At 57.8% G+C, this 23,395-nt stretch overlaps 1 protein-coding gene and 1 pseudogene across 8 annotated transcripts in view; one reads left to right on the top strand and one right to left on the bottom strand.

The window, feature by feature from the left end:
- Positions 1-5,675: 5,675 nt before the first annotated feature.
- Positions 5,676-6,528, bottom strand: LOC103882913 (annotated as a pseudogene). Its single transcript, XR_644905.4, has one exon. The product of XR_644905.4 is annotated as an uncharacterized LOC103882913 (transcript).
- The window catches only part of CTBP1 (C-terminal binding protein 1), a 38,219-nt gene continuing 20,538 nt past the window's right edge, over positions 5,715-23,395 (top strand). The window contains exons 1-3 of one of the 7 annotated variants that reach the window (XM_009203426.2): positions 5,715-7,137; positions 15,170-15,364; positions 18,322-18,476. In XM_009203426.2, coding sequence (XP_009201690.1) covers positions 15,358-15,364; positions 18,322-18,476 — 162 coding nt within the window. In that variant the 5' untranslated portion in view covers positions 5,715-7,137; positions 15,170-15,357. Of the gene's footprint in view, positions 7,138-7,223; positions 7,427-7,942; positions 8,163-8,340; positions 8,416-9,199; positions 15,039-15,169; positions 15,365-18,321; positions 18,477-23,395 lie in introns of those variants that run through there. The other 6 variants (XM_009203376.4, XM_003890913.4, XM_009203310.4 and 3 more) reach the window with 6 other exon arrangements.

Consider the following 23,395-nt stretch of genomic DNA (forward strand, 5'->3'; position numbering starts at 1 on the left):
ATTTTCATGCTGCTGATAAAGACATATGCAAGACTGGGTAATTTATAAGGAAAAAGAGTTTTAATGAGACTCAGTTCCACGAGGCTGGGGAGACCTCACAATCATGGCAGAAGGTGAAATGCACATCTCACATGGCGGCAGACAAGAGAAGAAAACTTGTGCAGGAAAACTCCCCTTTGTAAAACCATCAGATCTCATAAGACTTATCCACCATCATGAGAACAGCATGGGAAAGACCTGCCCTCATGATTCAATTACTTCCCACTGGGTCCCTCCTATAACACATGGCAATTGTGGGAACCAAAATTCAAGATGAGATTTGGGTGGGGACACAGCCAAACCATATCACAACCCAAGTGCCCATTGATGGATAAATGAATAAGCAGAATGTGGTATAAACAATGGGATACTATGTAGCCTTAAAAAGGGATAAGATTCACCCCATCTCTACTAAAAAGAAATACAAAAAATTAGCCGGTCATGGTGGCACCCGCCTGTAATCCCAGCTACTCACGAGGCTGAGGCAGAGAACTGGTTGAACCTGGGAGGCAGAGGTTGCAGTGAGCCGAGATCGCACCACCGCGCTCCAGCATGGGCAACGGAGTGAGACTCTGTCTCAAAAAACAAAACAAAACAAAACAAACAAACAAAAAAAGAGATGAGATTCTGACACAGGCTGCAACATGGATGAATCTTGAGGACACTGTGCTAAGTGAAATAAGCCAGTTGCCAAAAATACAACTACTACAGAATTCCACTTATATGAGGTGGTTAGACTAGTCAAAATTATAGAAACAGAAAGTAGAATGGTGGGTACCAGGGCCAGGGGAAGGGAAATGAGGAATTATTGTTTAATGGAGACAGAGTTCCAGTTTTGCAAGATGGGAAGAGTTCTACACAGATGCATGGTGGTGATGGTTGCACATCACAAGTGTATTTAACACCACCAAACTGTACACTTAAAATGATTAAGGTTGTAATTTTAAGTTATATGCATTTTACCACAAACTTTAAAAGTTGAAAAAAAGAAGTGAGGGCAGTCGTTGCACTGGGGAGAAGGAGGAGGGCAGTTACTGGTGGGGCTTTGGAGGGGTTTTTGACACAGTGTTCCACTTTCCAAACCAAGTGGCAATTACACAAATATTGCTTTGCTTTTTTAAAAAAAGATTGTGGCTTTCTTCTTCCTAGAAGAGTGTGTGTTGTCCTCTTGTCAGGCGTGCTTTGTTGAGAGAAGCTGCTCCATGGGAGAGCCTACATGGCTGGGAGCTTAGGGTCCCTCTGCCCAACAGCCCATGAAGAGTAAGCTCAGATGCAGACTTCCCCAGGCAAGCCTTCAGATGGCGCCACAGATGCTGTGTGCCATGGTCCTAATTGCAGTCTAGGGAGAAGCCGACATGCAGAGGACTCAAGCCATGCCTGGATTCCTGACCCATGGAAATGGTGAGATACTGAATGTTTTTTAAGCTGCAAAGTTTTAGGGACTTTTATTATGCCCCAATAGATAACAAATAATGCTATGTATAGAATCCTGTGTTACTACTTATTTTATCTGGAGACTTTAAAAAAATAGATATTTGAATATTGCTTGGCTTTTATCATTGTAATTGATAAGGCTGCTTTCATGATAACTGCTTTTGGTGTAATCTGAGTGGTTTTCTTTTTCACTTTAATTTTTTTTTTTTTTTTGTCTTTTGTATTCTGTAGTTTTACTCCAAAACGTAGAAGTGTAGTTTCATTTTTTTTCCCCCAGTTCAAGTCTCACAGTGTTCTTGAATCTTAGGATTCACATTTTTCATGAAGTATAGAACTTTCTTGTCATTATCTTTTTAAATATTGTTGCTTCCTCATTCTTCTAATCATTCAGAATGGAACTCTCAAAGATGTCTGGGATCCCCTCATTCTGTCATCATGCTCTGCCTCACACCAGAAGTAATTTCTGCATATATCACAAATTCAGCTTTCAGCTGGGTCTAAATTGCTTTTTAACTCACTCATTGAGTTAATTTTAGCAAGTATGGTTTTCCGTTCTAGATATTCCATTTAGTTCTTCAAAACTGCCTATTCTTCCCCCATTCCCTTGCAATCGTATTCTTGTTCATGTACTTTTTTTTTTTTTTTTTATTTTCGGTTTTGTTGTCTTTGCTGTTGTGCAATGGCACAATCTCGGCTCACTGCAACCTCCACCTCCCGGGTTCAAGCAATTCTCCTGTCTCGGCCTCCCGAGTAGCTGGGATTACAGGCATACGCCACCACGCCCAGCTAATTTTGTATTTTTAGTGGAGATGGGTTTCTCCTTGTTCGTCAGGCTGGTCTCGAACTCCCAACCTCAGGTGATCCACCCACCTTGGCCTCCCAAAGTGCTGGGATTACAGGCGTGAGCCACCGCGCCCAGCCTCATTTACTTCTTTTATTACTGTAATTCTTAACCATGTTAAACATGTTTAATTAATGTTCTCTTTTTTGCTCGATTCACCTTCTGAAGACCTTTGGTGGGGGAGTCCGTTCCTGCTTTCACACATCTGTTGACTTCCCTCATGTGGTTCTTTCTTTGCATGTCTTGTACTTTATGATTGTAAATTCATCTTCAATGGGTTTTATGGGTAGGAATCGGAGGGGGCTAGATTGAGAATGTCTATGTGATTTTGCTTCTATCACTGTGCCTGCTTGTGTCATGGGCATCAAGGGTCTTACTGGCCTGGGCCCAGGTTTTATATCAAGTTATTTGCTGCAGGGGTGGTAAGGCCTGAACTGTGAAACCTGTGAAAATTTGATACCTAGGCTGGGCACGGTAGCTCATTCCTGTAATCCCAGCACTTTGGGAGGCCAAAGTAGGAGGATCACTTGGGCCCAGGAGTTCAAAACCAGCGTGGGCAACACAGCTAGACCCTGTCTCAAAAAAGAGAAATTCAATACCTGAAGTCTAACGAGACTCTGAGTCCTGATTATCAATTTCCAACAAAACTGTTTGTGTCTCACAGAACCACAACAGGCAGGCAAACACAGAACCATCCTATTTTCTTCCTATTTTCATCCTATTTCTGTGGGCACATTTGTTCACATCTCTCCTGAGGGTGTAGCCCTTTGAGTGCCCTTGTTCCAGTTCCCGATTCACGTGGGTCCAGGGAGGCCTCGTCTCCTTTCCCATGTGAGTGTGGAGACTTAAATCCCGAGACTCCAGACCAACATTCTCCCGGGCTGCTGCCCTTTGGCTATCACACTTCAAGACCTGGTTTTCAGTCTTCTGTTTGTCTCTGGTTCCTGTCACATCCCTGACGTCCTTGTGAGCTCAGCTGTGCATCAAAAGTTTGTTGTTTCTATCTTGTGTTCACAAGTTCTGTTCTGGGAGGCTTTTGGGGTTAGACCATCACAGGTAAAGACAGAAGTGGAAATCTACTTTTGCACTATTTCTAAGATCAATTTCTAGGCTTGTTTTCAGAACATTTGCCATCCCTCTCTGCTCTGGTTTGAATAATTGTCCCCTCCAAAATTCATATTGAAGTTTGATTGTCATTGTGATGATCTTAAGATCATCTGAGAGGAACCTCTGAGAGGCAATTCAGCCACGAGAGCTTTGCCCTCCTGAATGGGCTGGTGCTGTTATAATGGGAGTGGGCTTCTTATAAAAGGGTGCGTTCAGCACCCTTTCCTTTCTCTCTCTTTGCCCTTCTGCTATTCTGTGATGTGAAGATGCAACAAGAAGGCCCTCACCAGATGCAGCCCCTTGAGGTTGAACTGCCCAGCCTCCAGAACCATAAGCCAACAAGCGTCTGTAAACTATAAGTTACCCACTCTGTAGCAGTCTGTTATAGCAGCACAGAATGGATGAAGACATCCTCTGTATCATTTTGCAATCCTACAAGAAAGGTGTTCTTTTGTGTTCATTTCATCACTGGCTAAACTGGACTCTGGAGGGCTAAAGTAACAAGGCAGGTCTGTCCGCTTCCAGAGGACCTGTCCTGCAGCGGCGGTTCTGGGCTCCCCTGGGCTTTGTGGCACTTTACAGCTTGCAGTCACCCTGCAGGTAGATGTTATTTCTCTTCCCATCTTATGGCTGAAAACCAAGCCTTTATAGCAGTTATACAAGTTATGTGGCAGTGTTCAGCAATTGTATTAAAAATATTTTAGGTAGACAATGTGGTGTGTATATGTAATGGTACACCAGTCAGCCTTAAAAAGGAAGACAATGCTGCCATATATGACAATATGGATGAACCAGGGCGTTATGTGAAAAACCCAGGCACAGAAAGACAAGTGCTGCATGATCTCACTTACAGGTGAAATCTAGAAAAGCTGAACTCGCAGAAGCAGAGGGTAGAATGGTGTTTATCTGGCGCTGGGGCTGGGCAGTGATGTTGGTCAAGGGATACATTTCAGTTACATTGGAGGAATAAGTTCTAGGGATCTATAGTAGGACATGATGACTATAGTTAGTAACAATATATCGTGTGCTGGAAAATTGCTGAGAGTAGATTTTAAGTGTTCTCACCACACCAAAAAACAAGTATGTGAGTTAGTGCATGTTAATTAACTTGATTTAGCCATTCCACAATGTATACATATTTTAAAACAAGTTGTAAACAATAAATATATATGATTATTTGCCAATTAAAATATATACATTTTAAAATATTTTAGATATTTGTCCATTTTTGTTTTAAGTTTACTTGTTGGTCATTTTATTGTTAAAAATTTCTTGGTTGTTTTTGGCCGGGCGCAGTGGCTCACGCCTGTAATCTCAGCACTTTGGGAGGCTGAGGCGGGTGGATCACCTGAGGGTCAGGAGTTTGAGACCAGCCTGACCAACACAGTGAAACCCCATCTCTACTAAAAATACATAAAATTAGCTGAGCGTGGTGATGGGTGTTCTACAATTCCAGCTACTCGGGAGGCTGAGACAGGAGAATCACTTGAACCCGGGAGGCTGAGGTTGTAGTGAGCTGAGATTGCACTATTGCACTCCAGCCTGGGCAACAAGAGCGAAACTCTGTCTCAAAATAAATAAATAAATAAAAATGACTTTTTTTCTGTGTGTACATGACTGACAACACCAGTGGTTTCCTTTAACACCTCATCAACGTTCCCAGGCACTTTTTGTATTTGAGGTATGTGAAGTAATAGGGTGGCCCTTGTCTTGAGTGTGATACTGAACACACCGACTGATAAAATGGGGGCCTTTGGCTGCACACCAGACGCTCTGGGTACTGATGAGCTTGCCCCCGACTCTGTGCCAGAAATCAGAACGGTGGTCCAGGAGAGTTAGCAGAAAGAGGAGGAACCAGACGCAGTGATCTACCTGGTTTGTCCTGGTGTCAAGTAACTTGGAGTTTTTCTTTCACACGTGGCTGGTACACAGGAGCACTCATAAATACGCGAGTTGAATATAGTCCATTGACCTGGAGTCGCATGAAGCAGCATTCGTCCATCCAAAATGCCGATGCTTCTTCAGAGTGGACTGAGTTTTCCCCCAATCCTAGGTTGTCCCACGTGATGGACAAAAATACCCCGTGTGGGAATGAAGGCTGGCCAGGGGGAACCTGGTGCCCAGGCCTCTGGCATCCCCACCAAGGTGACTCTCCAGCAGCTCCTAGGACAGCCCATCCGTGTAGGGCAAACGCCACAAGACCCTCCTGTGTGCAGGCGCATGACAGGCGCGGGCACAGGGAGGCAGGTGGGCAGGCACAAGAGCAGCCAAACACTGACCCTGGAGGGCGGGGGTCATCTGCTCATCATGGCAAGGACTGGAGGTGGGAGAGGCAGGCGGCACCTACTGGGGTTGGGATGAGCTGTGCACACGGCTGGGTGCACACAAAACTGAGGCTTCTTTGTGAGCAACACGGTCACATTTGGGTGTAGGAATCTTGGCTGGAGTTGCCCAACGTGGGGAGCAGACAGCTCTGCAGCCAGAACCACAGCTGGAGAAGGAAGCACTTGGAACAAGCCAGGACAGTGGGACGGGCCAGGGCCAAGTAAGAGTCGTGATAACGCACTGACAAGTTGTGCAGAGGGACACTGTGCAGACGGAGGCCATGGGGCGTGCTGATGGGGAAGACGACGGATCCCTGGCTGGCATGCATCCCTCTCCGTTCTTAGTTGCCTGTGGAATTCCAGCGAGCTCTGCTCCAGCTACACTGGACATAAAAGTGTGCAGGAAATGGATCCTGGAGAGGAACTGCTCTTCTGGACTGAGCTTGCTGCTCAGGGCAGCCTCACCTACAGAACCCAAAGCCTTATGTGATGTTTGCTGGACACTCAGCCACGTGGCTGCCTGTTGAGCTCTGCCAGTCCACGTGGGAGCCAGGAATTTCTCCCCAGAAGCCTCTCCATTTTATTCACCAATGCCCAGTAAATCACAACCTGACTTGCTGCAGAGGATGGAGTGCCTGGGACCCGTCTGTCCCCAGCTTCCCTGGGGAAAGAGGGGGTGGCATGTCCCTGCTGCCTTCTCCTGGGCTGCCTGTCCATGCCGAGCAGATAGGAAAGTCCAGTGAGGTCCCTGCCTGTGCACTCCACCAACCACATCATCCCTTCCCGGCAGCCTCACCTAGGCCCCTCCATCTGAGACCCCTTGTCCCCTGCACCGATGTCTGGCCTTGGAGGTTGCTGCTCATTTTTCTGGAATTTTCTTAGATCTCGGCAGGGCTGCCCCTCCCCCTACAAGGGCTCCACACGTGTTCCCTCCTTCATGACTCCCACTGGGCTTCCCTGACAGGGCCCCACCCTCCCCAAAGCTCTGGTGACACCTGCCAGGTTTCCTCCAGGCCACAGCTGGGCAGCCCGGTCTTAGAACAGAAAGTGGTACGCATGGCAGGCCCGACTGAGGGCCCAGCACTGTCAGTGGGGTCAGAGGTCTTCCCAGGCCTGGAAGGGCAGACATGGGCTTCTCAGGGCAGCCTAGGACGCGTCCTCACGAACCACAGCGAAACTAGAGCAGGTGTCTCTCGGATAGGAGTCTGCATCATTCCGTCTCCAGGCTGTGGTTTCTCAAATTATGCAACCATCTGATCATTCCAGTGTGCTCAGAGTAGCCACGCGCAGAGGCCCTCCCCACAACTCCCCACGGGGTGGATGGAAGCGTCCACTCGCGGCGCGAGGAATATCCCTGGGCCCCTCGGGAGAGTCTGCAGGGGCAGCCCCTGGGTGAGCAGGCCCGGTGCGGCCTCTCCCTGAAGGGACTTTCGGGCCCTCCCGGGTCGGGGCGTCTCCCGCAGCGGGCAGAAGCAGAGCTGGCTACAATCCCTACTCTTGTTAAAGGAGAAACGGGGTCGAGAAGGGGGTTCTCCAGCCCTGAACTTCCCGGGCCGGGAACAGCGCGCTGGGCCGGGCAGGACGCGGCCCCTCCCGGAGTCGGGGTCCTCCCCGGCTGGGGACGAACTGGGACGGGCGCGCTTCTCCTCCCGGGGCCCCATGTGCGGCCGGCTCTTGGACGGTAAATCAGGGCCCGGGTGGGGGCGATGGGGGGAACCCGCGGCCTCGGTGCCCCCTAGCCCGGGGACAGCAGGCACCGCAAGGTTTCAAGCTCTTCAGGCGGGCAGGCACTGGGGCCAGAAAAAGCGAAGCAGAGGGAGGCGGGGAGGAGAAGGGCAGGGCGGCCGCTGCGCGGAGGAGCGCCATTTACGTTCGGGTCCGTTCCGGGCGCTGACGTGAGCGACCCTGCCTCGGCTTCCGGGCCCGGCGCCGTCCCGCAGGAGCCTCCGGAGCGGCGGCACTCCCGCCCAGCGGTGCGCTGAGGCCCGGCGAGCCTGCCCGCCTTCTCGGGGACAGGCGGTTAGGGTGTCTGGAACACTTACCCGGCCTCGGGCCTCCGCGGGCCAGCCCGATGCGCTTCCCGCCGTCGCCCCGCCCGGCGCGCCGGCGGGGCGGCTGGAAACCGCCCGCGTGAGTCCGATGCGCCCGCGGGAACCGGGAGACCAACACTGAGGCCCCGCCGCGCGCCGCCGTAATCCCCGCCCGCGGTCGTCGGAGCGCGGCTCGCTGGCGCGAAGCGGAGGCTCGGCGCGGCAGCGAAGCCGGCGCAGGCGGAGGCAGGCGGAGCAGCGGACAGCTTTCCAGGCCGCCCGCGCGCCGGACTCGCGGCGGCGCAACGCGCTGAGTGGTCGATTTTGACCGCTCGCGCGCCTCTCGATGGGCAGCTCCGCACTTGCTCAACAAGGGCCTGCCGCTCAGTAAAGGCCGCGCGCGCGTTCCGGCCACCCGGGCGGGGCAGAAGGGCAGGGCGAAGGGCCGCGCGGGCGGGGGCGCGAGACGGAGCCGAGCTGCTGCCCGCGGGCCGCCGGCTTTTGTGCAGTGCGCGTGCGCGCTGTCGTCCGCGCGTGGCCGCGGTCGGGGGCGGGACCGCGGCAAGGGTCATGCGCATGCGCGGGCCGCTGCGTGTGAGCGAGCGCCGCCGTGTGCCCTCCCCGCCCGCGGCCCGCGCAGGTGACACAAAGGGGCCCGTGGGCCTCCAGGCTGCTCCACCGACCCCAGCCCCATGGGACGCGGGACGGCACCCCGAGTCCCGAGTCCCGATCCCCGGCCGCTACCCCGTCCCCGGTCACGACACCGCGGCTGGGCCTGCGGGACCGGGGTGGGAGCTGCGCCGTGCGCAGCTACGGGTGTCCTGGGGCGCGCGCTCCCGGGCCACTCGCGGGGGCGCGCCCCCTCCCGCCCTGAGGCTGCTGGCGACCGCGGCCGCGCGCTGTGGGGGAAGGGGACGGGGCCCGGGCGCAGGGTTTGACCGTGGAGGAGGCCGCCGCCCTCAGACCGGGCCCAAAGCGCAGCCCCCGGCGGTGACGCGGGAGGGCCCCGGGGGTCTCCGCTCCCGCGAACTCCGCGAGGTCCCGGCCCGGCCCGGCGCCTCCACCTGCCTCTGCCTGTGCCGGCCCGGGTCCCGGGGCGCCTTCCTCGCCGGCTGCAGCCGCGGAAGCAGGGAGCACGGGCGGACGCCGGGCGCACGGCCATCGCCATCTTGCAGCGCCCGCGTCCTGGGCCGGCCCGGGCCGCTCCGCGGAGCCTCTCTCTCCCTCGACCCGGCTGCAAAGGCAGAGCCCGCGCGCTTGATCCCCGGGCCAAAGCTGGAGCGTTCTCTGGCGGCCTCCAAGGGCACCGGTGTCCAGAAGCCCGGCCGGGGCCAGAGCCCTTTTGCTGTAGTCTCCGCGATTGCCGGGACAGAATTCCCTTCCAGTGGGGAAAAGGGAAGGCGGTCGCGCCCTTCCCGGTTCCCTGAGTGGGGAGGTGAAGCCCTGAGAGTTGGGGCTAGAGGGCCTGGAGCCAGGGCCGAGGCGGCGGGTGCGCACGGTGCTCCGTGGAGCCCGAGCACCCCCCCCCCCCAAGTCCTCTCCACCGTTTCTGTAGGAGCTCGGCAGGGAGCACACGTCCCTCGGGAAGAAAACGGCGCTGGTGGCTGGGCCCGCGCCGCGGGCGTCCTCGCTGAGCTCCTAGCGCGTGGCCTGTGCGCGTCTGTGTACCCGTCTGCGGCTTGGGGCAGGGTTGGGGCAGCACCGTGGGGTAACTATTTGCCGTTGCAGCTGAGGATGACAGCTGCGGTTTGGGGGTCCCTCGTTCTGTGTCCTGGAACTTTGTAGGGCGTGGCTCTGCCCTGGGCCTCAGCACCAGGTCTCCCCTGCCCGCCCAGACATGGCCACCTCCCTCTGGGGTTTGGGTTTGGCTCCTGGTTGGCACTGTCAGCTCTGCAGACTCGTTTTGCCCTCTGTGATTCTGTCGCCCATCTTTGAGCACCTGCTTCCATGGTGGCGTCCTCTGCAGAACTCTGGGAGGGACATGCAGTGGGGGCTGCATCTGCTCACTGTCCGGGGTGCCTTGTCCACCTGCCTGGCCGTTTTTGAGGTGTCTGCCATGTCCGCAGCATGCACTTCGTCCTGTCAGCCTTGACCAGGGCAGCTGTTAGTTCTGAGAGGTGGACATGTGGTTGGGAATATCAGTGAGTAGGATCTTTCCTTCTGCACACTTGTCATTAACCTGAGAACATGGCAGTGGGGGAGGGGAGGTTTGGCCCCGGGTGCACGGGACTGTGGGCTGGTCCTGTCCGTCTGCTGAGTGGGATGAGCCTTGGCCCAGTCCTGTGGGCTTGGCGCAGAACCGGCCCCAGCCACGTCCTGGGGAGATTGGAGGTGCTGGCTGGTCCTGTCTGCCTCCTCCAAGGGCTGGGAGCTCCCCACTCTTTGGACGTTTGTAGTGTAAGGTTCCATTATCCAGCAGACAGCCACTGTTAACAGTCACTCTGTTAATACGTTTTTTCTGGAGGAATCCTGGACAGAAGTAGTCACGCTCTCCAGGAAACGGGCCCCAGGCTCAAGAGGCCCAGTCTCTTCCTTTGGAGCTCAGAGGTGGCTGTTCAGCCACACCTGGCTCGCCTGGCAGTTTTTCTCCTCTGACTGTAACTAGCCCTTTCAACTTCCTGTGGCCACTGCCCCCAGAGTGTGACCTGGTCTGAGCTGATGGTGGCGTCCCTGAGCCAAGAGGCGTATGGCTGGTACCACTAGTGTTGCTGAGAACCCTTCAGGCAGCGCTCTGTGCCCGGCTGTGCCCTGGCGCTCCCCACGCAGTGCCCAAGTCAAAGGCGTGTGCCCTGTGAGGTGTTTACCCGAGTGACTCTCCTTCTAGAAGGACTTCTTGTTTTCCCCTCCACTCAGGGCTGGAGAGGGCTCCGTCCGGGTGGTGCTGACGGTGCAGGCCTGGCTCAGGGCCCAGGGGTGGCCAGGAGGTGGTGGAGGCAGCAGGTGGTGTCCTCCGGGTTCTGTGGTTGAACTGCATCGCCTGAGGGAACGCTGGTCGGAGTACCGGGGTCCTCTGGTGGTCGCTGGATTTTGGTAGTTGTGGGTAGGAGCTCTGTGCTGGGAGTGTCTGGCCCCCCAGGTCCTCCATTGTCGGCTGCAGTGGCCAGGGCCCACTACTCTCCCCCACACTGGGTCGGGGTAACCCACAAGATGCCACCTGCGTCACTGACCGTCCCTTCCAGAAGCCCGTCCAGCCACACACTCCATGTGGTATCTCCCATGAGGAAACGTTCAGTTTTTTTCCTGTAAAGTCAGAAATCTCTTGGGTGGCCTTTTGTCAAGCCAAACATTAACCTTGAGTTGTCTCTCTGGGTGGCCCCAGGCGGTGCCAGTTCTTATGTGCGTTGAAGGAGAGTGAGGATGGCCCTGAGGGAAGCCCAGTTGGTTTGGATGGGGAGGAGTTGGGGCTACGGCCCTGAGAGAGGTGTGGGTGGTATTGGGACCAGGCCCCTTCTGCACCCTCCCCTGGCACCACCATCAACTCCCCAGGCCTGGTGTGGCCCATACCACCCTGCCCACCCATGCTACCCTGCCCGCCCATGCCACCCTGCCCCGCCACCCGTGTCACCCTGCCCACCCGTGTCACCCTGACCTGCCACCCATTTGTGGTGTGAGGGCTGCTGGGCTGCCCTGTCTGCATGGCTGGCGTGAGCCTCAGAGGCGTCCGAGGTTGCCTGTCGAGTGGTGTCATGTGTAGAGTGTCCTGTTGAGAAGGAGAGGAAGGGTGTAGCCCTGATACCCCACGCGTGGTAGGAGCCGGGAAGGTGGTGTTCTGGGGGTCCTGGAGCTCACAGGGCATGTGCATGTGCTCCCTGAATAAACAGGGAAACGTACGGCTCCACGGGTGTCCTGGAGAGGAATCTTGCTGGCAAATCCGTGCCTTTGATCGCAGCCCCTACACTGTGTCCTCTGAGCTGTGATGCGGCCCCGCAGGCCCTGTGGAGTACCGTGGCTCCCTGGCTCACAGGGATGCTGCCGTCGGAGGTGCCGTAACGGCTCGTGGGTGACTTGGGCGGTGTCTGTCTGGGGCGCTGTCGTCGGAGGACCTGTATCAGTCCATGGGTGACAGGCAGTGTCTGTCTGAGGGAGGTTCTGGTGGCCCCATGCTCTCAGCCCAGTGGCTCCACGCTGCTGTGTAGCCCCTCTTGGGGGCCTGCCTTCTCTGCCGTTGAAGGGCAGGGGCTCAGTTCCCTCTGGGTGGCAGGCGGCTGTATCTCAGGACCGGAAGGCTCCAGGTCAGGCTGTGCACAGCCTTCGTTCATGTCAGCTCCTGGCTGGGCAGCACAGGGGCCTCCAGGCCTGGACAGCCAAGGGGGGCATCTCACCAATGCCCAGATGGCTGTGCTGGGGACTTATGGCAGGACAGCTTTGTCATGAGATGGCCACTCGAGCCTGGAGTAATCAGGGCTTACGGGGACAGGGCAGGGTGAGGGCTGGTGAGACTGCCCAGCCTGAGGGTGCCCTTCTGGTGGTTGGGGAGCTCCTTCCTGGGCAGCGGCTTTAGGGGCTGCTGTGGAGAGGGAGAGATGAGGTTGGTGAGGAGGGTCTTTTGGGACACACTGTCCTGGTAGAGGCTGTGGGGGAGGGGAACAGACCAGTTGGCCCAGCAGGGCTGCCCAGTGGAGGCACGTGGAGGGTTGGTGGCCACCGAGCCTGGGTCTGAGCAAGCGGGGATGGGGACCAGGTGCCGAGGCTGGGGAAGGAACGGGGGCAGCCGCTTGGTCCTGGCACATCTTGGGGTCCCCTGGGACTTCCTGGGAACCCCAGTGCCCAGAGACCCACTGTGGCTGTCTGGCGGGGGGGCAGGTCCCAGCCCGTGGTGACCCCCAGTGTGCCAGGGCAACCCTGGTCCCTCTCCAGAGTGGACCGATGCCCAGCACACACGTGGTTCAGGGCCGAGTGGGCAGGCATGGCCAACAGGAGGGAGGATCCAGCAAGCAGCTGGTGATGTGTGTCCAGAGACAGGGTGTTGACATGTGGCCAAGAGGTTCTGGGGTCATCGGGCCGCCACCGTGCAGCCCCCACCCCAGGACTTGATGGCTCCAGAGAACCTGGGGGCTGCTGCCCTCACCTCACCCCAATTTCTTTAAAATGAATTTTTATTTTAGAACAGTCTTAGCTTTATAGGAAAATAGGAAGCTAGCGCAAGCTTCCCACGTGCGCTGCACTCACTTCCCTCGTGGGTCTGTTGAGTGCTTTCTTATAACGTAAGGTTAAGCGTCTGCAGGGTGAGAACCTGGAGACTGTCCTTGTGTTGCTGTGCTGAGAGCCGTGTGTGGCTGTGAGTTTTTGATGAGGAAAAGCAGTGTGGGTCCTGGGTTTGGACAGCGCAGGCCCCTCTGGGAGCCGAGTGCCTTCACCTCGGAGCGTGTGGGGGAGGTACAGAGCTGGAGCCCTTGACCCTGACCGGCCAGCCAGGAGGGCTGTAGGAGGTCAGCTCCCTGGCGTGAGGTGCCCAGGGCCTCCGGCGTCACCCTGGGTGGGGGCTCCAGGACTCGGACGCTGGCTGTCAGTGGGGCAGGTGTGGCCCAGCAGGGGGCTGCTTTGTGGGTGCACTGTGGCCCCAGGATGGTGCAGATGGTGGGCAGACCTGCCCCAGGGCTGTTTCTGAAACAGAGGCCCCTGGAGGAGAACCAGGTGCTGGGCCTCAGGTGTCTGTCCTGAACTGGGGCAGCCTTGGAACAAGGAGCCGCAGGAGGTCCCTGTGGCACGGGGCCCTGGCAGGGCCACCCCGGGGAGTGCAGGGCCACAGGAGTCCTGCCGCAGGTTCCTCGGCTCGGGAGCTCACGGCCTCCTCACTGCAGAGTCTTTTCAGGAGGGCCAGGGGTGGCCTTCCCACACCTGCTTCCTCCTCAGAGACACAGGTGTGGGTACATACTGGCCAGTATTGATAAGCATTGAGTGGTATTGAGGGGTGTTGATGAGCCTCCAGGAGCAGCGGCCGGCGCCGTGGTGCTGTGGGCAGTATTGATGAGTACTGGCTGGTGTTGATGGGTTTGACTGGGCGTGGGTGGCGTGGTGCTTTGCCCCCTGGCCAGGCTGGTTCGTGGGTGAAGTGTGACATTCAGGTGGTTTTCTCCTGTCCTTTTACTTTCTGTTTTTATGCAGGATCCGGGTGCCACGGGGGGATCTGGCCTTCAGGGCAGGAGGCTGCAGCGCAGGTCATAGGGGGCCCAGACGCAGGCAGTGGGATCCCACTCCACAGTGTTGCTCTTGGGCCCTCCATCGGGAGCCCCATACAGCACTGCCATGAGGAGTGGTGTTGGGGACCCTGGATGGGAGCTGTGTGTGTGGGGCTACACCTCAGCCCCTGTGATGGTGTCTCTGGAAGCTGGAGGCGGTCAGCCTGTATGCTTGAATCCTGCAGAGGGAATTGAGGGGCGGAGATTTGTCTGCGAGGCTTCTGGCAGGGGTTGGCCTTACGGCGCACCACCAGGGTCTTAGGCTTGGCTGAGTGGCCCCTCCTGGCCTGGCAGGCAGTCGTCTCTGCCCATGCCTGCCATGCTGCTGGGCTGGTGGTGGCTGGCTCCTGTCCTGGTTAGCCTGATGTCAGCTGCACGTTGGGGTCAGCGCCTGTGCTGTGTCTTCATGCCAGAGCAGGGGTCAGGTGTGGGTGGCTCAGTGACACCCTCCCGAGGGCTGGGCGATCGTGTGCACTCCCAGCACCCTCTACCTTGCAGGGCTGCGTTCCTGGAAGGCTTGGCCCCCTCAGGTGCCCCCTGCCCCTGTGCATTCAGCCATCAGGGTTCATGCCCTCAGCTTCCCGCCAGGCCCTGGTCGTAGCCGTCAGGAAGAGCTGAGCCGTGCTTTTGGGAGAATCGAGGGAATGTCGCTGGGATGCACCAAGGGTCGGAGGTGGAGCTGGCGTGGCCCAGGGCAGGCAGTACCAGGCCGGATGCTGGAAAGCCAGCAGCTCTTCTCCCGGTGGCTCCTGGGAAGTTCCACGTCCTTGCCTGGTCACAGAGGCCCGGGAATCGGTGACATGAGATAGAAGCTTCCAGAACAGGAGGCAGAGCCCTTCCGCAGTTTCCCTGCCCACAGCACACACCCTGTGCCCTCCACCCCCTGGTTTTTGAACACTGGGGACATCTGGGTGCGGCTAGAGCCTGTGGGGGTGGCCGCAGCCCTGGGGGGCTGTTCCCAAGAGTCAGCCTAGGGGCCACTGGGGCCTGGCCTCGGGCCTGGCACTGCGACCTCGGGGTGAGCGCCCCTCGTGTGTGCGGCAGGAGCCGGGGCCCCTGCCTGGCGGCAGGCTCCCGAGTCCAGGTAGGTCCCGGACAGCAGCCCCGGGCGTGGCAGATGCAGTGAGGTCCACTTCTGAGGCGGTCCCTGGAGTCTGTGAGTTCTGGTCGGACCTTCGATGGCATTTTAATGTGTCTCTTGTGTTTGATTTTTAGTAAGACTTTGACCCCGACGCAGGCTTCAGTGATTGCCGTGGATCAGAAGCCTGAGCGCTTTGGCTCAAGACAATTAAGGACGTGGGATGAGGCTCCGAGACAGGACGCGGTTCTGCCTGGGGATCCTGAAGATAAAAAGCTTTGAAAAGTCGAATTCATGGTCGTGGAAGCTGAGGCCATATTAAGAGATGTCAGGTTGGTAGGAGTTCCTGGCGTCGGCGGCAGGCAAAGCCAGCCGGTCTCTTTGCGACCGTGTGGAGGAGGCACTGCCTCGGATCAAGTCGAGGGCCCTGGGCTGTGCAGGCGTCGGGCCTGACTGCTGCCACCTGGCCGCAAGTGTGCTCTGGGCGAGGACGGGCGTCCCTCAAGGGAGGGCTTCCTGCACACCTGGCGGCAGAGCACAGCTGGTCAGGCCTGTCCGTGGTGTCTGCTGTCTGTTTCTGTCGGATAGTGTCCGAGAAGCATGGAGGGCCTCCACGTGGAGGCCGCCAGCAGGAGGGCAGAGCCCCACATGGAACCCTGGAAATCTCAGGTGTCCACCCGGCTGCCCAAGAGCGGGGCCGTGGCCCCGGTGGAGCTGTTCCTCGTGGTTGATCTGTGTTCTCTGGCCCGGAAGTGCGTGCAGCTGGAAACAGCCTTGGGCTGGGGGGTTGCTGTAAAGCCTGCTTCAGCACAGGCCGTGTGAATGTGAAGCCTCATGAGTGTCCCCAAGCCCGCATGGGTGGGCTGTCCAGGGAAATCCTGGCACGGTGGTCGGGGGCAGCTCGTGGGTGATGTGAGGAGGCACCTTGGGTGCCTGAACCTGATGGGGCCTCGTGTCTCCACCTGCTCCTCCCTCCCCACCATTCTGCTGAGGAACCCAGCTCCCACTCACCCAGCACCCGGGAGTCCCTCCAGGCCGTTCCGATGAGGGACCCAGTTCCCACTCATCCACACACAGGAGTCCCCACAGGCGGTTCCACCAGGGGACACGGTTCCCACTCACCCAGCACCCAGGAGTCCCCACAGGCAGTTCCGACGAGGGACCCGGTTCCCACTTACCCAGCACCCGGGAGTGCCCCCAGGCCGTTCTGATGAGGGACCCGGTTCCCACTCCTCCAGCACACAGGGGTCCCCCCATGCAGTTCCACCAGGGGACACGGTTCCTACTCACCCAGCACCCGGGAGTCCCCACAGGCAGTTCCAACGAGGGACCCGGTTCCCGCTTACCCAGCACCTGGGAGTCCCCACGGGCGGTTCCACTGGGGGACACTGTTCCCACTCACCCAGCACACGGGAGTCGCCACAGGCAGTTCCAACGAGGGACCCGGTTCCCACTCACCCAGCACCCGGGAGTCCCCCCAGGCCGTTCCGATGAGGGACCCGGCTCCCACTCCTCCAGCACACGGGAGTCCCCCCAGGCAGTTCCGATGCAGCCGAGTGGTCTGCAGTGGTCCTGCGTGTCCACGCCTTCCTTGTCAGAAGTGAAATCCAAGGACGCTGAGAGCAGATGTCTGTCCACTCACTCAGAAACAGCAACATAAACCTTTCTTCTCATGAGAAGTAATCACCACGCACAGTGGGGAGGAAGGCCGTGTGCAGAGGGAGGCCGTGTGCAGTGTCGCTGGGCGGCTGCCTGTGGTGCTCGTGGGCAGCTGCAGTCCGGAGGGAATGAAGGAAAGGTGAACCAGGACACGGTTTTGACCGTGTAGACCCCGTGCTCGGGATCTGGGCCGGTCCTGGTGCCTTTCCTGTCTTGAAGGCAAGTGGGCGGAATGGCCAGTGGCTCCTCCGAGGACGCTGGGGCGCGAGGACCTTGTGGGAGGGTCATGGGCCCAGCCGTACTGGGAGCCCTTGGCTTTGGGGTGGTCAGTGGAGACCCATGCCCCGTCCCCTGCAGGCCCACTGCATCCCTGGGCTGTCCACCAGCGTTTCTTTTCTCTGCCGTGGGTTCCAAGAGGCATTTCCCTGCTTCCTGGATACTGGCAGCTCGGCGGCCTCTACTCACCAGCGGGTGGATGGGGTGGGAGACTGGGCTGAGCGTGCTTATGGCCGCGGCCACTGGGGGCCTGCTGGGTCACTGTGTCTTGGTTCTGTCCTGCACCTCCCCTCCTGCTGGCCGAACGGTTCTGGAGGCTGCTTGGTCTCCTGGGGCCGGTCTTTAGGGGTGGACCAGCTGGGCCCTGGCCCCAGCTCTGCCTCTGCCCAGCTGCCATGGGCCTGACGGTAGCCCTGCCTGGTGCTCCCTGCCCGGCACGGGGCCGTTGGGCGGTACCTGGAAGCTGCCATGCTTCTGTGACGCCTCAGAGCCCTTATTTCTCCACTTGGCCTCAGTGAAGCTTAGTTGTGTCATACGCAGAAGGAGTGGGTGTTAATGATCTTTAATCATCTCGTTCTGGGAAGGTTGGGTACAGAGTGGACTTTAATAGGTTTTAGCCCTTTTCTTTCCTTGTTCTGTTTCTTTTCCCTTCAAATCTGTAAATGGAAGTGATGCCAGGCAGAGCTTGGGGGGCGTCCCACATGAAACATTGGTGACCCCATCAGGGATTCCGGGCAGCCACGCGGTAGCCCAGGCAGGAAAGGGACAACCGTGTTCCCAAAGGCCCGTGCTGCCATCTGTGTTCTCCAGTGTCCGGGTCCCTCCTGTCCCCCTGCCTCACGGAGCTGCCCTGGGGTCTCGGAGGGTCTGGGAGGGTCTGGAGGTATCTTGATGGGTCTCGGAGGGCCTGGGAGGATCTTGGGGGGGGTCTCAGAGGGTCTGGGAGGGTCTTGGAGTCCCTAGGAGGGTCTGGAGGTTCCTTGGGGGGTCTCGGAGGGTCTCGAAGTGCCTCGGAGGGTCTCAGAGGGCCTGGGAAGGTCGCAGAGGGTCTGGGAGGGTCTCGGGGTCTCGGAGGGACCTTGGAGGGTCTGGGAGGGTCTCGGAGGCCCGGCGCCCAAGGAGGATGGTGGTGGGTGTCTGCAGTCTGTGTCCACTCGAGTCGGTGAACTGAAGCACACATGAGTCTGTCTTTCCCGTGGATTTTTAATTTACTTTTTACAAATAACAAAACGTATAGGATAGAAAACCCCCGGGCGTCAGCCCTCGTTGACCCGTGCACGGTGGGTGGCGTGGAGTGGGCTGTGGCGGCAGGGCCGCAGTGGTGCGAAGCTGAGCACTTGCCTCTGTCTTGCAGGCGTCCGACCTCCAATCATGAACGGGCCCCTGCACCCGCGGCCCCTGGTGGCGCTGCTGGACGGCCGGGACTGCACAGTGGAGATGCCCATCCTGAAGGACGTGGCCACTGTGGCCTTCTGTGACGCGCAGTCCACGCAGGAGATCCACGAGAAGGTACCACCATGGCGTGGGGCTGGAAGAACCACACGCTGGAGGGGAGTGGGGAGGGACGGGAGCACAGCAAGCCCAGGCCAAAGCGGGTCTGTGTGCCACTGGGGCAGGAGCGGCCTCTGTCCCAGTCGCCCTGCGCCATTGGGAGGTGGACACGGGGTTTCCCCTGCACCCTGTCGGGAGGTGGACATGGGGTTTCCCCTGCGCCCCGTCGGGAGGTGGACACGGGGTTTCCCCTGTGCCCCGTCGGGAGGTGGACACGGGGTTTCTCCTGCTCTCCACTGGGAGGTGGACATGGGGTTTGCCCTGAGCCCCATCGGGAGGTGGACACGGGGTTTCCCTGTGGCTTCTTGATTCATTTTCAGTTTTTCCCAGGGAGCAGGTCCTTTTGTGGCGGGGGTGGAGTGAGGTGCTTTCCCCCGCCTCAGATGCGCAGCGGTCTCGGCATTGCCCACGACCTGGCTGTGGTCCAGCAGTGGGCAGCCTTTGGGCAGCTTTCCTGATTCATGTTTGCTCAGGAGCTCCACAGGCTCCTCCGTGATGAGGGCTAGGTTGGTCCGGCTCCTCGTAGCCAGGGTTCCGTGATTCAGAGCAGCTTTTTCCTGAAGACAGATGAATAATCTGGGCCCGCAGGAGCTCACGGGATAGGGCCAGGCCCAGGTCGCAACCCGGAGAGGCCCGGAGCCTGCAGAAACGGGCGAGCCTCGCCAACTCTGGCCTGGGGCGTTGGCTGTTCTGGAAGAAGTGGCTGAGAGGCTGAATTTGGCTTTGCTGGGTGCGGGACCCTGCCGGGATATCCATGGCCCAAAAGGTGACACCTGGAGTGAGGGTGACCTGGGTTCTGACTCGCCACACGGTTGGCACTCAGCCTACTGATGTCTGAGAAACCTTGAATCTGGATTTTCAGGGACCCCACACTGCTGACCCCAGGTGCAGAAGGAAATGGGACGGCCCCTTTAGAGGAAGACAGCGTCAGCCCAGGCCTCAGGTCATTTCTAGAAATCCTCGTCTGGCGCGGGGTCCGTCAGACACAAGCAGAGGTAACCAGGCAGTCAAGGAGATGCACAAAACCCACCAGCCAGGGAAGCAGCGCCGGCCCATAGGAGCTCCCTGTGCTGCCCACGGGCCAATCACCCCAGCACAGCCCCCGGGAGGCCGGGCCAGACACCCGACGAAGAGCTGATGACCCTGAAACGGGGCGTAGCAGTGTCAGGGGAGAACATGAGATGTGAATCTGAGAAATGCTGAAGCTGAACAGGGGAACTGAGGGGCGGGTTTACCAGCGGGCCGGGCAGCAGTGGACAGGAGGGAACGCGGGAACGCGGGAGAGGGCGAGATGAGGAAGAGTCTCCCTCACAGAAACTTCAGAACAAGACAGGGAAGGGGCTGGAAATGATGACGACCGCAAAAGCATTTCCAAAACGGACAGAAGGCAACCTGATGTTAAAAATGTGCGTAGTCTGCCGGGAGCTCTGCCGGGGCATTCGCTCTGGGAGATTCTTCACGGTTTCTCATGGGGTTAGATGTGTGCTTGTAATGCAGCCCAGCGGCCACGCTCCTTTATCCCGGAGACTCGGAACGTATCGCATCCACACGCCCAGCGGCCACACCCCTTTATCCCGGAGCCTCGGAACGTACATCCACACGCCCAGCGGCCACACCCCTTTATCCCGGAGACTCGGAAGGTGCCGCATCCACACGCCCAGCGGCCACACACCTTTATCCCAGAGACTCGGAATGCGCGTCCACACACAGACCTGCACGTCATGCTTCCTGGCAGCTTAACTCACCATAGCCCAAACTAGAAGACCATCCCCCAGGCTGCCCTTCAGTGAGTGAGTGGCCGGGTGAACACTGGCCACCTCCCTTAGTGTCCTCCTCAGCAACAGGCGTGAACTCTGGGTCCCTGCCACACCCTGGGTGATCTCGGCAACGCGGTGGTGAGTGAAGAAGCTGGTTTCAAGGGGTGCACGCTGTATCATCTGTTCATCCCCAGGTGACGGGGTAAGCGTGACGGAAACAGTTGCCCGGGGTGCAGGTGGGGGATCTGCCGGCGGGCCAGTGTCCAGAATCAGCGTGTGGGTACATCACATGGGTGTGTCCACACGCGTGCAACGGGCTGTGGGTGAACTGCCCGTGGTGCACACCTGAGGGAGTCATGTGGCACCAGCTCGGTTTTGACAATGCCCTTGGTTAGGTACAGTTTTCTTGTTGGGAAACTGTTTGTATTAAAGGTATACACGTAGGAATGAAAAAGAGGCTCGTCAAAAACTTTCAATATTGTAAGCAACACTGAAACAAGTTTTGCCAACGAACTGGAAAACTAAGGCAAAACAGATGTTTTTCTAGAATTGCAGTAATCCCAAACTGCCTTGCCAGGTTCATCTAAAATGCAAATCAGTGGTCGGGGTGCGGCCGGCGTGGGCCCTGGCGTGAGACAGACTTCCTGCTCCCCACCCAGACTGCACAGCCCAGGGCAGAGAGAGGACAAGGTAAACAGAAAACCACCCCAGGGGACGCAGCTGGATTCTTGGAAGAGACGAGTGTTGGGAACGGTCCTGGCATCCCGGAGGGGTCTGAAGCAGCCCCTAAGCAGAAGGAGAGCAGGCGCCGCAGAAAGGAGCCCCCAGAAACTAGGAGAGCTTGAAATTTAAAACATGAGTGAAAATCTAATAAAAACAGGAAGTTTGAAGACACAGGGAAATGGCAGAAGCTGGAGATGGGAAGAGAAGCCACAGCCTCCCGGGGCTCCGTGTGGAATCTGAGGGGGCCGCCTGGATGCCGAGTCCCTGTTTCACAGTGTGTGGTCCTGCAGGAGGAGCTGGCTGCCCATGCTTTCTTGCCACTAGGGGTGGCCAAAGGACTGAACTCCAGCACAGAGGGGAGCAGGGCCTCTCCCTGCCATCCCTTCCCTGTCCCTGCTGGCCGGAAGCCAGCTGTGATGGGCGGAGCCTGGGTAGCCACCTTGGACCATGAGTGGAGCCGTGTTGGGAACCGTGGAGCAACAAGACAGGAGGCAGGGACCCTCGTGGCTGTGGAGGGGGCTGCGGGCCACCTGTCTGCAGGCTTTGGCGTGGGAGGAAACTGAGCGCTGGCGTCATGCGTCACTGTTAGTCAGGAATTTGTGCCTCCCGGGGCAGAAACCTCCCGCATAGCTGTTTGGATGTCGCTGCTGTCTGAGTGCCGTGGAGGGAGAGAATGTGATACCGTCAGTGCGGTCATAGGAAGAACAGAAAGAATGTCGGGGCCTGGGAGGCACACCACTGTTAAGGTTCAGGATTAGGATTTTATTGATACCGTGGGTGGGGGGATGTCACCGACGAGCACACAAGACTCAGCACAGCACCCCCCGCCTGCTTTGGAATTGCCGTAGGAGAAGGGTTTTCAGCCCAGCACTGCACATCTGATCAAACTGCTGAGCAAGAAAAAGGAAGGCCTGGGGCCCGGAGGCTGCGTCCGGTGTGGGCTGCGGGGCCTGGAGCGGAGGGCAGCTCCGGGAGGGCACAGGATGCAGTGGTCCCCAACGACCTGCAGCCAGCTGGACAGTCACACTCCTGCAAGACAAGCATCTCCCGGCCTTGGGGGTAGGGAGGCCGCCAGAAAGCCCCGCCGGACAGAGGTGCTGGGGCTGTGCAGGAAACGAAGTGATAGAAATCCGGGAAAAACACACAAGCTGGCGTTGTCATGGTGACCAGGAAAAACAGGCTGGCGTTGTCATGGTGACCGGGAAAAACACACAGGCTGGCGTTGTCATGGTGATGGAGTGCGGGACAAGCCCCTTGGTCTCTTGCTGGCAGCCGGCACAGAGACAGGCTGCCGTGGGCTCTGACCTTAATACCGGGTCACAGTCGCTTCTAGGAGCAAGAGGACGGATACCCCATGCCGTATACTGGGGCCTGTTTCCAGGCACACTGTCCAGTGCCCAGCTGAGCCGTGGGTGCATTGCGGCCCCCGCAGTGCATGTCCAGACCCCAGGACCCACTCTCAGGTCTAGAAGATCCAGTTGGGCAGTGTTGGTACCACCAAGAGTGGACAGGACAGAGGAGCAGAGACAGCCCCACCCAGCAGGACGCAAGGACTTGGGCAGTGGCTTTTCAGGTGTGTGGGCTGAGAACTGGGGAGTCGGTGAATTCTGGGGCCCCTGGGGTAGCCATTCGGGAACGGCAGCAGCTCCCCCAACCGCAGATGCTCACTGCCCACAGAAGCGGCCACGTGTTTGAATGAAGAGCAGTTAGAGGAACATTTGCAAGAGAATGTGTTTACTCACTGAGGTTATGACAACACAGAAAATAACAACTCTTTCTGTAGAAAATGTGATGCTAGAGAGGAAAAGGTCACTTTGATTAAATGGCAATTAGAAATAACAACATTGCAAGGCCGGGTGCAGCAGCTCACGCCTATAATCCCAGCACTTTAGGAGGCTGAGGCGGGCGGATCACTTGAGGTCAGGAGTTCGAGACCAGCCTGGGCAACATGGTGAAACCCTGTCTCTACTGAAAATACAAGAATTAGCCATGCGTGGTGGTGCATGCCTATAGTCCCAGATACTCAGGAGGCTGAGGCAGGAGAATCTCTGCAATCCAAGAGGCAGAGGTTGCACCGAGCCAAGATTATGCCACCGCACTCCAGCCTGGGCAACAGAGCGAGACTCCGTCTAAAAAAAAAAAAAAAGGAAAAAAAGACATAGTAAAACAAATTTTAAAAATAAAAACAGGCGAGAGATAGGGGTTGGGTATTTTCAATTTGTGTGCCAGCCTAAGGGTGAATGTCTGATATAATCGGAGCTGGTGCAGGGGCCGTGCCTGTAATCCCAGTGTATCCAGAGGCCAAGGCCGGAGGATCGCCTCAGCCTAGGAGGTCAAGTCTGCAGTGAGTCATGATTACACCACTGCAGTCCAGCGAGATCCTGTCTGTAATATAAA

The sequence above is a fragment of the Papio anubis genome, chromosome 3 (assembly GCF_008728515.1).
Source record: "Papio anubis isolate 15944 chromosome 3, Panubis1.0, whole genome shotgun sequence".
Classification (NCBI taxonomy): domain Eukaryota; kingdom Metazoa; phylum Chordata; class Mammalia; order Primates; family Cercopithecidae; genus Papio; species Papio anubis.